Raw genomic sequence first — 14,114 nt, 5'->3', positions numbered from 1 at the left:
TTTTTGTTCTATTTTTTGCGATTGTTTCTAAAACTTTTATGCAAATTTGTGACCATTTTCAAATTCATGAACATTTTTGCATTTTTGCAAATTTTTTTCAAATTATGAATCTTTTTCAAATTCATCAACAAATTTGGAATTTTTTAAAAAACCATAATTTTTTTTCAAATTTACAAACATTTTATTTAAATAAAAAAATAAAAATCAAGGTATTTGAAAATTAATGGATTTTTTGTTCAAATTCATGAACTTTTTTTCCCCAAATTGTTGATGATGTTGTTTATGGTTATGTAGCGTGCGTGCGTTGGTTGGGAAAAAGATAGATGTTGATGACGTCAGTGTATGCCCTAGTGTGAACTCAGGAAGGGGATCTCATTCTCATTCTCATCTGAGGGGATCTCATCTTCATCTTCTTCTTCTTCTCTCCTCTTGTCTCGTAGGCAGAGCAGAGCAAGAGCTTACTCTCAACCAAGGTGAGGAAAGTGTGGATCGAATCGAACCGAACCCAATCCTAAGCAAGCGGCCGGAAGGAAGGAAGGGGATGGCGATGGCGCTGTTGAAGGTGTATGCGGACCGGCTGTCGCAGCCGTCGCGCGCCATCATCATCTTGTGCAAGGTCAACCGGATCGACTTCCAGGAGCTCACCGTGGATCTCGCCAAGGGACAACACCGCGCACCAGAGTTCACCAGTAAGTCTATCTCTTTTTCTTGATTTCCTTGTTGACTTCTTTCCTTGTTGATTTCCTTCCTTGTTGATTTGCTTGCTTCAGAAATCAACCCCATGGCACAGGTCCCAACAATCGTCGATGGAAGATTCAAACTATTTGAAAGGTATTTCTCTCTGTATGCTACTAGTTGCGTTTTTATTTGAATGAAAGGTCTCCCAACTGCTGCTGCTGCTGCTCCTTGATATATAGTGATAGTGTTGTTCAATCTCACTACCCTCATACTCATGCTCTCTCTCAAGCTCTACTAATCTCACTCACTCATTGCACAGTTTTACATCCTTTGCGCCTACTCTACTAATTACTATGTTTCTTCTTCCTGTCAGCCATGCCATTCTGAGGTATCTTGCCACCGTCTTCCCCGGGGTTCCAGATCACTGGTAAGTTCCTTCCCTTCCCTTCCCTAACCTAACCTAACCTAACCTTGCCTTCCTCTCTCACAAGTCACAACTACTGCTACTGCTACCACTACTACTACTTACAGTATGAGTTACTGTATATGACCCAACCCATGGGAATTCACTTTATTCACTCTCTTATCAACTACGTAAATAATTAACGACTTTTAGAACTGCTGCTGGAGTTGTATCATGTCACAGGGACAGGGCTACACATGGATCATTCGCATAATTATTTTGCTCTCACAAGGGCTACATTTATTCTTTCATTGCCCCGTTTCGTTTCGTTTCTTTTCTTTTCTTTAAGGACGGCTACTAGTTGATTCATAGTCTCAACTCATCATTTTATTACTTGTTTTCTCACATGACATATACATATATAGGTACCCTGCTGACTTATTTACCAGAGCAAAACTCGAGTCTGTCTTGGATTGGCACCACTCTAATCTGCGCCGTGGTGCAGGTCACAACCCCTCCCCTCCCCCCCCCCCCCCCATTTTATCCTTCTTTCATAGCATAATAATAATACTAGCTTCCATTCAAGAGATGAGATTGATTGATGGATCCTTGCATGCATATGCAGCAACCTATGTACTGCACACCGCGTTGGGTCCTGCTCTTGGTCTCACACCGAATCCTGAAACCGCAAAAGAGGCCGAGAAGTTGCTGTCGCGATCACTGGGAACGATCGAAACCGTGTGGCTCAAAGGCGATGCCAAATTCTTGAATGGCAACCCCCAGCCATCAATCGCAGACCTCAGCCTTGTGTGTGAGATAATGCAGCTGGAGGTATGATGTTTTTGTCTCTCAGCTTGTAAGAAGATGTGTGTGCCGTCAGCTCAAGTAGAGTTTCTCAAAGTGGAATTTCGTATTTGCAGGTTGTTGGTGACGAGAGGCGTGACAGAATTCTGGGACCTCACGACAAGGTGCGCGCTTGGATGGAGAATGTGAAGAAGGCCACCAGCCCTCATTTTGATGAGGTCCATGAGCTCATCTTCAAACTCAAGGCGCGCTTGAACCCAGCATCCAAGCTCTGAATACATGGATCCTCCTACATTTACCCAATTCTTCTTTCTTCTTGGGATGAAAACCAAGTACTAGCATCCATGTACTGTACGATGAAAGAAAGAAATAAGGAACAACAAGAACCTTGATGCTTGATGCTTTGCTTGTGCTGTAAATCTTCTTGTGTACAAAACTCACCTTGCTGTTCTAGTGCTGTACGTGCCCCCTTACATTTTTGTACTCCCTCCGTAAAGAAATATAGGAGCGTTTAGATCACTACTACAGAGGTAGTGATCTAAACGCTCTTATATTTCTTTACAGAGGGAGTACATTTCAACATGGAGTGAGTAAGCAACACTACAATTTGTTCCATCCAGCTCTCTTTACTCAACAAAACTCAAGTTTGATTTCATTAACGTAACGTACAGAGCAAAACGGGCTTATTATTCCATTCCATTCCATGGAACCAACCTCTGCTACGTCACCTTCGGTATGTTCATATTCATTTACAACAACACCCAAAATGTACACATTACAGCATCATGCAAAATGTCATCTGAAATTTATTCCTCCTTCCTATGGCTCCTCTCTCTCTCTCTTCTTCGGCTATAAATTGTCTGGTCTCACATACACAACACGTGAAGCTTTCTTTACCAGCCAGCAGCTAGTCTGTCTTGAATCTGTGCACAAGCTTCTCCAAGCCATCTTTGCACTCCTCCACGACCTTCTTCGACCTGTCCCCGACGCTTGAACCAAACGCCTTGGCTTCTGATGACACATTCTTTGCCTTTGAGGCTGCAGCAGCCCCAAGATCTGCGCACCCTTGCCTTGCTTCCGCCGCTCGCTGCTTTAGGCTTGAGATCAAGGACCTCACGTATTGCATTACTCTCTCCAGGGCATGGCTGGATCGCACTTTCATCTCACCAGCAAACGACTTGAGCTTCTCCAGCAACGACTCCGCCCGGTTGATTGCCTCGTCGACTGGGTGTTCTTTGCCAGCATTAGCCCATGTCACTCCGGCCGATGCGTCCTCCTCAAGCCCTGCTTCAACGACAACTTTGATTCCCTGTCGCTCCCATTGGTTCCGGGCCTCCTCGAGTGCGCGAGCATGCTCCCTGGCCTTCTTTGCTTCATCCTCTGCCCAAGCCCTGGTTATTCAACATGTGTGCATTTGTTAATTTGATTTGATGCATGGTGGCAGTAGTAAGATGTATGTAGTCATATTAAGTACATCACCAAACAAATTAGAGATGGGTTCAGTGTATCGCCAAACAAATGTATTGCAGAGGAAATCTCAAAAAAGTATCTTAATTACCTGGCCATAGACAAAGCCTTCCTTTCAACTTCAAGCTCGTACTGAAGTTGCACAGCAGCCTGGTTTTCATTCTCGATTTCCTTTTGAAGTTTCTCAATCCTGTTCTTCTCAAAGTTGATCTCGACCTTCTTGCTCAGCACATTCTGCAGCTGCTCCTCTACTTCACACCTCAACTTTGAAAGAACTTGTATTTCAGATTCGACGGTAGCTCTGCCCCTAAGCAGAGCATTCTTTTCCTCCTCTCTCTCTGCTCTCAACTTGTCCAATTCAGCCCTGGCCTCTTCAGCCAGCTTTTCAAGGGTCTCTATTTTTTCCTTTTCCCTTGTAAGCTCCCTTTCAAAACTTGCATTAATTTGTTTCTCCACCTCAGCGACCAATGCCCCATGAGCGTTCACAGCCGCTTCAGCTATTTTATCTGCTTCAATACGAGCAAGCTCCTCCATAACCACTTCAGCATAGTCACCAGTTGAAAGTGCCAGGGCAGCTTGTCCTTTTGTCACAGGTTTGTCTGGCTGGAAAAGTCTTGTAAAACCTTTAAGAAGATGAGTTTTAGCGATCGTCCATGAGCCAAAAAGTGAGCAAAATTTTATAAAAAGAAAGACTACCGAATGCAAGAGCCGTGATGCTCTGGTCTTCAGCACCCAAGTCAGCCACCAAAGCAGGCCATGCAGCTGTATCAATTTTATCAATGTCTATGTAGCCGGATGTCTTGTACAAAGACTGGTCATGCAGAGAGTGCTAATATCAGCATAACCAGATGGTTTCAAGACAGATAATTATGGAAGATATTATTAACTTTTTTATATCCTTACATTTTTGTCAACTTCAGGTAGTTGCCTTTTATCCAAAGCCATCTTCCAACTCACAAGGTCTTGACGTGACAAGGGACTGAAACAAGGACAGATGATTAGTAGCTAGACACAATAAACGCACGCACACATACAGCACGCAGAGAGTCAAGTGGATGCGTGGAACAAGACCATTACCTGTCCGGGGAGAAAAAGTAATGGTTGTCCTGAATGTTTTCAGCGATGTTCATATCAGATCTTGAAAGCTTGCTAGAAATTAACCCTGCTTCTGCCAGTCCTGAGGGTACATTTACATAGATGAGGCTAAAATTCAGCAGTGATGATTTATTGATTCACTCATGCTTGCATAAACAAGATAAACTGTGATAACAATCTTTCCATTTCTCACCTTGTATAAATGGAAAATCAGGATCTTCAGTGGTGACGTCATCAAATGCAAGTTCAGACACGTTCTCGATGTACATTGCTGGATAAACTTTTGAGTAAGTGTTCCTGCGGTTGCAAACCAGATCAATAATAAACTAGTTAAATGGAAGAAATCGCTCAGGAGGCCAGATTGGATTTACAGGGGAAAAAAAGTGAACTCCTGCCGCTACTTCTTATTTCTATTATGTAACAGGCAATATCCACAGAAACAGCTAGCAATAAGAAATAACCTAGTGATACAACATTACTCAAATAAATAAGCAAGAGGATGAATCATTCAAAAGACAGAAATGAGACTTGGGATTTTCTCTCAAGGAACAAAGACAGAAGCGGGATGCAGCAATATCCGGAAGGTGAAGATGCATCAAGGAGAAGTATGTACCTCGAAAGGGAATTGCTTGCAACTACCAACCATCGAGCGTATTCACGTCGGGTACACAAATCACCAGCTCGAGCATCAGGTTCAATCACCTTGAAAGAGAATAAAAGTTGAAGAAAGAATTCCATATAATTCCCTAGAGAGTGTACTCAGTAAGTTGTCTCTGTAACAATCAGCCCCATACTACAGCTTACGTTGTGCAAATGAGATGGGGGTTTTCCCTAGAGAAAGTTGTAACGATTTCAGCGAAAGCAGCAAGGCATGATTCAACATATAATAGGGTAGTTTAACTTATCTAGAGACAGAAGCCACTATAAGCTCAAAACCCTGATGAGGAAGCCAATAATATATATATATATATATATATATATATATATATATATATATATATAGGTTCAGGGCCACACAGAGATTTTCTGTTTCAAATAAAATTCTAGAACTAGCGAATGATGCTTGATCTAACAAGAACCCTTATCCAGGAGATACAAGAAACAATGAATGGTGTTCCTGAAAAAAGAGAAGAGATGCTGAACTGAATATATACATGTAAAAAAGAAATACCTTTAGAAGTTGCAGCGCGGCCAATGCATTTCCCTGGGTAGGGTCAACTGCCGCTGGAACCACAATGTGGCCAGCAGGCACCTGTAAAGCTGCAGAGAGCAGAGAGGGAGCAGGAATTCCAATTCCAGAAGAGAAAGGTTTGGCATTTCGTCCTTGATCCTGGTCTGATGCTGGGTCTTGTATCGCCTTTCCTTGGTTAGCGTCTTGAGTGGGTAAGTCATTCGAGCCCGATGGAAGCATCCGGTCAGTGCTTCCATATGCCACATAATCAGGAAAAGTGGATGCAGAAGAAATTCCATCTTGAGTAGAAGAAAGTTGAGGATTCCGCTCTGTATCTTGTAAATGTTTAACCTCAGCCACAGCGTCGGATATTTGCACAACATCACCGGACTCCAGCACCATAATATCTGAAGTGAAAGTAGTATCCTGGTTTTCTGGCAAAGTGGGTTCAGAGTCCAATAATAATAATGCGTCCTCAGAGGTTGGATCATAAGCAGGGACCAAAGATTGAGGTGAATCAGTCACAGGAGTGTCATCTTGTGAAGCAATGTATTTATCGGTGGTCGGATCTAGGTGACTGCTGCCGCGATCCAGATCCAATTGGTGGTTGTCCATGTCATCATGTTGAGCTGCTTCCTCGGGTATTTTGTCGTCTGTTTGTAGATTATTAGGCAATGGCGTTGCCTCACTAGTGGCATCCAGGGTATCATCGGCTGGTGACAAAGCCTGAGCAGCAGCAGCGTCAGCGTCAGCTTCTTCTTGCTGGTCAGGAGTAGTATCCGCCGTTGCCTCAGTGTGTGTGGGCAAAAAGGTTTGGATGGGTGCCTTTGATCCTGCATATATGTATATATGTAGAAAGAGAAAGAAATGTCAGAGAGTGATTGAAGGGAGGAAGGAAGGAAGGAGAAGATTTGGGCATCATCAACAACAAGTGAAGTGCAGTAGAGTAGGTTATTGGTTTACCTGTGGGTCTGAGTGAGATTGCTGCGAATGTGACGCCGGCGAGGAAGAGGAGGCCAGCAAGGGCAGGTCCAACAAGGCCTGCGTTTGCATTTGCAGTTGCATTTGAATTTGATTGAGGCCAGTAGTGAGAGAATGTTTGCTTTAGCAGCTAAGAAAGAAAGAAAGAAAGAAAGAAAGAAAGAAAGAAAGAAATGATATTTATTAGTGTATTGTGAGTCACCTACCTCCGAATGACCCTCCTCCTGAATCAGCAGCAGAATCCTTATTGTCTTGGTCCGACCAGCCGGCGAAGGAGTCGTCGGCTTCGGCTTCGGGATCCGGGGAAGGGGAAGGGGATGCTTGGGCCCGGAGGCGGAGAGGGAGGCGGAGGTGGGGGCGTCCGACTTTGGGAAACACGACTAGGGCGGGGCGGCGGAGGAGGTGGAGCTGGAGCGAGCAGCACGCCGGAGACGGAGACGGAGAAGCGGCGGCGAGGCTGGACGCCATCACCACCTGACCTGACCTGACCTGACCTGCCCTGCCCTGCCCTGACCTGACCTACCGACGACGACGGCGAGACCCGACCCCAAGCGAGCGGCTGAGACGACCCGCACCACATACACAAGTACTCCACAACACACGGGACGGGAGATGGGCCTCCTTCCTCAACAAACCTCTCCATTTGGGCCGGCCCAGCACCTGGCTAAACGGGCCTCTCGCGGAACCAACCAAATTCTCTGGATAGCCCAAGCCCATACTGGATATCCTCAAGCCATCCGTCTGCTCTGCTTTAGTGAGTCTTGCCTTGTCCCTCCCTTACAAAAAAAAAAACATTTGGAGTTTCAAGACACGCATCATCTATGTCTTTTACCATCAACTCCGATTCTTCCTGCCCTCCAATAGTATGTCACCCCACTGAATATTTCTCCCACCGCAAGTTCCTCATTTCCTTTTTCTTTTCCATACAATCGTAGCAAAGGATATGATAGGATAGGGTTCCACTATCAAGAAAAAAGAAACAACGGAATAGCAAAAGTATAAAACAAAAACATTCGCCAGCTTACCAGTCAAGAAGGAATTTGGAGGAATTCAAGCCTAATCTCAACCTAGCTAGTAGCATATACTAGATACATAGACTAGCAATATTGTGTTGCGATTAAGGAGGCTAATCAAAGAAAGACGGTTGGACAAAGTTTGGTTGGCAAGAACAACATACATCGATTTTATTTTATTTTATTTTAGTAGAAAACAAGCTAGTGTCGACAAGCATTATTTTATTTTACTTTATCCCCGCAATGCAAAAAGTAAAAAAAAAAGCAAGACAAGAAACTATGAGCCAGGCAGGCAGCAGGTGCTCTCTGTCGACAGGTAAAGTATACATTTTATTTCCTTGATGGGAAGTAAAGTAGTACTCCGTAGTAGAAAGATAGATGAGGAGGAGCACCCATGAATTTCACTCCAGTCGACAGACCACCAAAATCAAATCAAGTTTGGCAGGCACTCACTGCATGCAACGCACACGCACACGCACATCTGCTATAAAAACACGACGCAACACTCAAGCAGTCTGTACACCACACCACCAAGAGAGATCACTCACTCCACCTGAATGAATCCCATGGCCAAATGTTGCCCGCTGCTCCTCCTCTTCCTCTTATCGGTCCTCTCGCCCGAGGCGCGCGCGACCTCGTGCCACCCCGACGACCTCCACGCGCTACGGGGCTTCACCGCGAACCTCAGCAGGGGGGGCGCCCTCCTTCGCGCCGCGTGGTCCGGCGCCGCATGCTGTGGCTGGGATGGCGTGGGCTGTGACGGTGCCACCGGCCGCGTCACAGCGCTGCGCCTCCCCGGACGTGGCCTCGTGGGGCCCATCCCAGGAGCCTCCCTCGCAGGCCTCGCGCTGCTGGAGGAGCTCGACCTCGGCTACAACAGCTTGCGCAACATCTCAGGGGTGATCACCGTGCTGCGTGGGTGCCAGAACGTCACCACACTAATTCTCATCAAGAATTTGGACGGTGAGGAGTTACCGACCGATGGTATTATTGGTGGGTTCAAGAGCCTCGTGGTGCTGGATCTTGGTGATTGTGCTCTTAGGGGCAGGGTTCCGGAATGGTTGTCTCAATGCAAGAAAATGAAGGTGCTTGACCTGTCCCGCAACCAATTGGTTGGCGCCATTCCGTCGTGGATTGGTAGGCTTGACCATCTTTGCTACTTAGATCTCTCCAACAATACATTAGTTGGCGAGGTACCCAAGAGTTCTAAGGGCCTCAACACCTTTGGATGTTCATCGGGCATCAATTTCACGAATATGACATTTTATCTGAAGCGTAGCGGAATAAGCAAACATCGCCGACAACGTAAGCATGCCCCAAATGTCATAGCTGGGACCAATAACGTTGTCAGATCTGGGAGCAACAATGTTATGGCCGGGAACGACAATACTGTAATATTTGGGAATGACAACGCCGTATCCGGAAGCTATCAGGTCGTATATGGGAATAACCATGTTGTAACTGGCGATCATCACATCGTATCCGGGAGCAACCATGCCGCATCTGGGAGCCACCACGTCGTGATTGGGAAACACAATATCGTATCTGGGACCCACAATGACGTAGGTGGGAGCAAAAATATCGTATCCGGGAGTAAAGATGTTGTATCTGGGAGCCACAATACCGTGTCCGGTAAGAACCATTTTGTAACTGGGCACAACAAAGTCGTAACCTGAGGTTAATGACTGTACACATCATGGTATAAGTGCGCGTATTGCCGCGTCCGTCCGTTCCATGGTGTCAGAAGTACTATCATGCATGATCCCAAAAGAATAAATAAAGACACTCATATATTGAGAAAAGTATACTTTTCATCCCTCAACTCTGTGCGAAGTTTAAATTTAGTCCCTCAACTACGAAACCGGATAACTTACACCCCCAACTCTTGAAACCGGGCAAGTTTTGTCCCTAATCTTGATTTTGACCAGTTTTGATGATGACTCACCCCGGTTTTGACCTGTCCATGCCAACCTGGCAAAGAAGACCCCAAAATTGACCTGTCCCGGTTCCTGTCTCTCTCTCTCTACTCCACCGCTCTCTCATGCGGCGTCTGCGGGCAGGGAGCGCAGCGAGGAGCAAGCTATCGGTGGTGGTGATCTCAACAGCGTGAGCGCGGCGCCAGGAGATGGGAGATCGCCGTTGCTCGACCTGCTCGTTGCCGGGATGGACCACGTTGGCTTTGTGACCAGTTTGCCGGCCTGGGGCACCTCGTGGAATGGACGGTCTCTGGCGGCACGAGAGCTGCGGCGAGACCACGGTAGCGTTGAGGTGGTAGGCTCGGCGCGCCCGTGTTCAGGGGAGCAGCCAACGGCATGGTGGCCAGCAGGACAACAGATGGCGGTTGCTTGCAGATTGGCCATGGCGGGGCGCAGCTCGCGCGACAGCGCGAAGCATGGAGGCTACACAAGCATGCGAAGTACGATGAGCATGGCGTGAACGATCATGGCACGGTCATCAACGACGGGTGCTGGTGCTCACCAACCAGGCTCAGTCGCGCGTTGCTCTGGATGATTGCTCACCTCTAGCTGATTGATTCACCCATCCGCCATAGACACGCACGTACAGAACCTTTATCGCTCGATTCATTCTGGCCAGAACACACGAGTAGCACACGTACGCATGTCACCAGTTGCACGAGTTGATGCATGCCCACAAAAACGTGTCGTCCATGTTCATGTTGAAGGGAGTGGCGATTGAGCCGTGCGCCAGTAGCGCTCGACGCGCGGCGGTGCAGCCTACAGACGGTGGCGAAAGCAGCATGGTCATGGTCATTGTCGCCGACGTTCCGTGCAATGTACTCGAGTACATAACGCAGGACCGCGAGTCTGCCGACGCGTTTGCTGAAGTAAGAGAAGGCCCCACGACTATGTGCGGACCAGCGGCAAGAGGGCGACTAGCAGCGGCGAGACCGTGTCCAGATGGAGCACCGAGAGCGGCAACGGTTATGCTGGTGATGTGTATTTCAAATCATTGTAGCATGGTTCCGGCTAGCAGTATAAGAGCCATACGAGACCACCGACGGCCTTGAGCATGGGAGCAGGCGCGCGCCAAATGTTCGATGGAATGCCCGGGTAGTAAGGAGGAAGAAGAGCAACATATGAGAGAAAAATAGCGCCATGTGGATGAAGACAGGTCAAAAACACGCTGAGCCAGCACCTATACCGGAACAGCAGAAAACAAGGGATGAAACTTGTCCGGTTTTAAGAGTTGGGGGTGCAAGTTATTTGGTTTTATAGTTGAGGGACCAAGTCTAGACTTCACCAAAAGTTGAGGGATGAAAAATATACTTTTCTCTCATATATTCAGGGCAAAACTGATGTATCAAGAGTTTTAATACTAGCTGGTATGACATATCCAAATTAAACTTATGTATGTATGTATGTATGTCTCACGAGATTATACTTTTTCCTAGGTTATGCTTTGCTGCAAATCCATGCATGCCGGCGTGCCATATCTTTTGTCCATGCACTACACTGCACTAGACGCATTCCATATTCTTCTTCTCACTGTATGTACGTACGTCCATGATAGCTGTCCATGCATCGATCCCACACGTCTTTGGCCGTCTGGTCGAATGCAAATTACAAATCAAAGATAACTATGACAGCCGCGCCGAGAGAATATCCACGTTGAAACTATCTTTTGAAGTTTTGAAGCTATAAAAAATGTTGCATGTCAAAGAGATGCTTTATATAGACATGTTAAATTCCAAGTTCAAATACAATACAAATTTATCAACTAGGACCAACAACTTAACCATCACCCAAATGTCATACAGTAACTAGGACCAACAACGTTGTCAGATCTGGACGCAATAATGTCGTATCCAGGAACGACAACACTGTCATATTTCAGAACGGCAATGGTGATCAAATGTACAAAGGGAGTTCGAAATGAGTGAACCGTTAGGGGTACGGACTGGCGACTGCGTTGGCGACCGCGTGCTTTCGCCGGTGCGTGCTGCGGGAGGGGCATCACCGGAGGGTTGGACCTTGGTTCGCCGCGGGGCGTGGTCGCCTCGGGCGCGCTCGTCGGCTGTGCGTGCTGGTTCGTCGCCGGCGGGGGTTGGGGCCTACCGCAATCGCTTTTGGGCGTTATCGGCGGCGGAATCGGAAGATGAAGACGAGGGGGACGATCACGTGGTGCAGATGCGTGCGGTGCCGGCGGGTCCGTCGATCGGCGACTTTGTGGCCTTCGCGGCAGACGCACGCGGCCTGTGAGCGGAGCGAGGGCGGCGCTTTGTGCCGGGAGGGCGCGGTTCCAGGGCCATGGCTCTGCGCATTTGGCAACCTTCGGCGGTGCGGTGCGCGGTCGCAAGCGAGGGGGTAGCATCAACAGCGGCTCGACACATCAGATCATGGCGGCGGCAAGCCTGGTGGTGGACAGGGCAGTGCCGTCCAGGGAGGACTGGCCGTGCCTGCCGGCCCCTCCGTCCCCTGCGCCGGCGGCGGCGGCGTCGGGTGGTCGGACGAGACCGCGGTCCCCACTGGTACCTAGGGTTGGTTCGGTCGGGCCGTGTTCGGTTGGGCCTGGGCCGGCTGGCTCCTCTTGTCTTGGGTCGGGCGTGTTTGTCGGGACGGGACCGGAGTTAGACCTGGTTGTGTTTCCTCATGGGCCCCCAAGGCCCGGGACGCCTCGGCCTGCCTCACGCCCTGTCTCTGGCTATATATGGTTGAGACGCGGCTGTCTGGACCCTAGTTTAGGGTTTCCAGCCACTGCTAGTGAGGTGCGGCGCCTCGCTCACTCCGCCCGCACCCTCCAGATCTCACTCCCCTCCCCCTCTCCACAAATCCTTCGCGGCGGTGGTGATGGGAGATCGGCGTGCGGACAAGCGCCCCATGGAGGTCTCAGATCCGAAGGCGGAGCGGCGCCGTGAGCGTGAGCTGCGAGACAAGGCAAAGCGCGCGATGCGGGAGCGTGCGGATGGTCGGGAGGTCAGGGCCGAGCGCGGCGGTTCCCGTGACCATGACGGGCACAAGGGGGATTGGGGTCCTCCTCCCTCGTGGTGGAACCAGCAGCAGGAAAGAAAGAAAGAAGAAGAAGGTCAACCAGCGACGGCGTGAGCTCGAGAGGAAGCCGGAGGCACATCCATACTGTGGTGGGGGGCCATGGTGACCCGATGGCCAAGAAGCCGCGGGCGGCTGCAGACCCATTAGCGGTATGTTTTCCCTCCTCCTCCAAGGGCACGGCGGAGGAACCCATTCCGGTGGAAGAGGTGCCCGACGTGGAGTGCTTCAAGTGCGGACGCCTCGGGCACTACCAGTCCAAGTGCAAGTTCCCTCCCCTTTGTGTGCTGTGTAAGGAGGAGGGCCATGCGTATGCGCACTGCCCGACGAGGGGTCGACAGCTGCAATTACAGATCATGGGGAGCGCCATCTCCGGCGAGGATTTCTTCTGCTTGGAGTTCGACAAGGAGGCCGAGGGCGAGCTGCCTGTGGACGCTCGGATTGAGAATGCGGCCATCCTATCTGCTGAGCCAGGGAGGCTCAATCTCCGCATCCTCAAGCAGGAGCTGCAACACATGGTGACCGGATCTTGGGATTGGCAAATTACTCAGGTGGGCGACAACGATTTCTTGGTGGTCTTTCCTTCAGCAGATCTTCTGCACATGGCAAAAACTAGTGGGAAGCTTTTCCTCTCGATCAACGACATCACGGCCTCGGTCCGGGATATGCTACACGAGGAGCTGCAGCTGATGGCCATGCCAGAGACTTGGGTTCGGTTGCATGGCATTCCAAAGAAACACAGGCGTGAGGACCGCATCAAGGAAGGGTTCCGGATGCTAGGTCGCCCGATTGTGGTGGATGAACTGTCCCTCATCAGGTTGGGGCCTGTGAGGATGAAGTTAGCTTGCAAAGCTCCGGAGAAATTGAATGGATTTGTGGAAGTGTGGTTCAATCATGAAGGTTACCAGATCAAGGTGGAACGTGAGGTTTTGCCCAAGCATGGGGGAGACCGTGCGATGAATGTCTCTGATCCTCCCAACCCCGCCAAAAGACCCACCTGGCAATGGTGGCGCACGGCCCTCGGGTAGCACCCTGCCCAAGGGGGCGGCCCCTGGTCTTGAACCTCAGGGCGAGGCTCGGGCGCCTGCCAAGGCTTCTGATGGCGACACCAAGATGCAGGACACGGGAGAAGAAGGAGATGACAGCCAACATGATTATTCTATAGACACGGAGACTTGGGACAAGCTGGGTGCGATTTCCACTGATTCGGGTGCCTTGGGAGTGGCGACCCAGGATACGGCGGTGATTGTTCCACCACTGGCCAGATCCCTGGCGCTGTCCTTTGACGAGTATGGATCCAACATCTCGGCCCTGTAGCTGGCGCAGACGGAGACTCAGGAGGTGGTTGGGGCCATTGTGGTTGCGGACCCGCCGTCAACTCTTGTTGTGGCACCGGGGGCCGATTCTAGATGCGTTGTGGACTCCGACCTGACCCCTGCCAACAAGCGTGGTTCCAACAGTGCGAGGCGTCAGGCTAAGAAGACGGCTGGGAGGAA

At 49.4% G+C, this 14,114-nt stretch overlaps 3 protein-coding genes across 3 annotated transcripts; 2 read left to right on the top strand and 1 right to left on the bottom strand.

Annotated features, from left to right (window-relative positions):
* The first annotated feature begins 365 nt into the window (after positions 1 to 365).
* LOC125553273 (glutathione S-transferase T1) lies at positions 366 to 2,338 on the top strand. The gene is made up of 6 exons (XM_048717082.1): positions 366 to 689; positions 771 to 831; positions 1,052 to 1,105; positions 1,507 to 1,586; positions 1,707 to 1,912; positions 2,002 to 2,338. The coding sequence occupies exons 1-6, from the start codon at positions 542 to 544 to the stop codon at positions 2,158 to 2,160; spliced, it is 708 nt and encodes a 235-aa protein (XP_048573039.1). The 5' UTR covers positions 366 to 541; the 3' UTR covers positions 2,161 to 2,338.
* Positions 2,339 to 2,491: 153 nt separating this feature from the next.
* On the bottom strand, positions 2,492 to 7,170 carry LOC125553272. Its single transcript, XM_048717081.1, has 10 exons — positions 6,806 to 7,170; positions 6,582 to 6,659; positions 5,619 to 6,451; positions 5,061 to 5,149; positions 4,641 to 4,744; positions 4,430 to 4,529; positions 4,256 to 4,331; positions 4,049 to 4,163; positions 3,444 to 3,975; positions 2,492 to 3,276 (listed from the first exon to the last, which is right to left on the bottom strand). The coding sequence occupies exons 1-10, from the start codon at positions 7,065 to 7,067 to the stop codon at positions 2,793 to 2,795; spliced, it is 2,673 nt and encodes an 890-aa protein (XP_048573038.1). The 5' UTR covers positions 7,068 to 7,170; the 3' UTR covers positions 2,492 to 2,792.
* A 1,001-nt stretch (positions 7,171 to 8,171) lies between these two features.
* LOC125554457 (phytosulfokine receptor 2-like) lies at positions 8,172 to 9,288 on the top strand. Its single transcript, XM_048718013.1, has one exon. It carries the CDS (start codon positions 8,179 to 8,181, stop codon positions 9,286 to 9,288), a length of 1,110 nt encoding a protein of 369 aa, XP_048573970.1. The 5' UTR covers positions 8,172 to 8,178.
* The last annotated feature ends 4,826 nt before the right edge of the window (positions 9,289 to 14,114 follow it).

This window comes from Triticum urartu, chromosome 4 (assembly GCF_003073215.2).
Source record: "Triticum urartu cultivar G1812 chromosome 4, Tu2.1, whole genome shotgun sequence".
Taxonomy (NCBI): Eukaryota; Viridiplantae; Streptophyta; class Magnoliopsida; order Poales; family Poaceae; genus Triticum; species Triticum urartu.
This window is presented reverse-complemented; position numbering and strand designations above follow the sequence as displayed.

Coding starts and splice junctions, on each gene's coding strand:
- LOC125553273 (XM_048717082.1), top strand. CDS start 542: ATGGCGATGGCGCTGTTGAAGGTGTATGCGGACCGGCTGTCGCAGCCG. Junction 690..770: donor CCGCGCACCAGAGTTCACCA/GTAAGTCTATCT, acceptor TGCTTGCTTCAG/AAATCAACCCCATGGCACAG. Junction 832..1,051: donor AGATTCAAACTATTTGAAAG/GTATTTCTCTCT, acceptor TCTTCCTGTCAG/CCATGCCATTCTGAGGTATC.
- LOC125553272 (XM_048717081.1), bottom strand. CDS start 7,067: ATGGCGTCCAGCCTCGCCGCCGCTTCTCCGTCTCCGTCTCCGGCGTGC. Junction 5,150..5,618: donor CCGCGCTGCAACTTCTAAAG/GTATTTCTTTTT, acceptor TTCTCTTTCAAG/GTGATTGAACCTGATGCTCG. Junction 3,277..3,443: donor AAGGCTTTGTCTATGGCCAG/GTAATTAAGATA, acceptor TTGAATAACCAG/GGCTTGGGCAGAGGATGAAG.
- LOC125554457 (XM_048718013.1), top strand. CDS start 8,179: ATGGCCAAATGTTGCCCGCTGCTCCTCCTCTTCCTCTTATCGGTCCTC.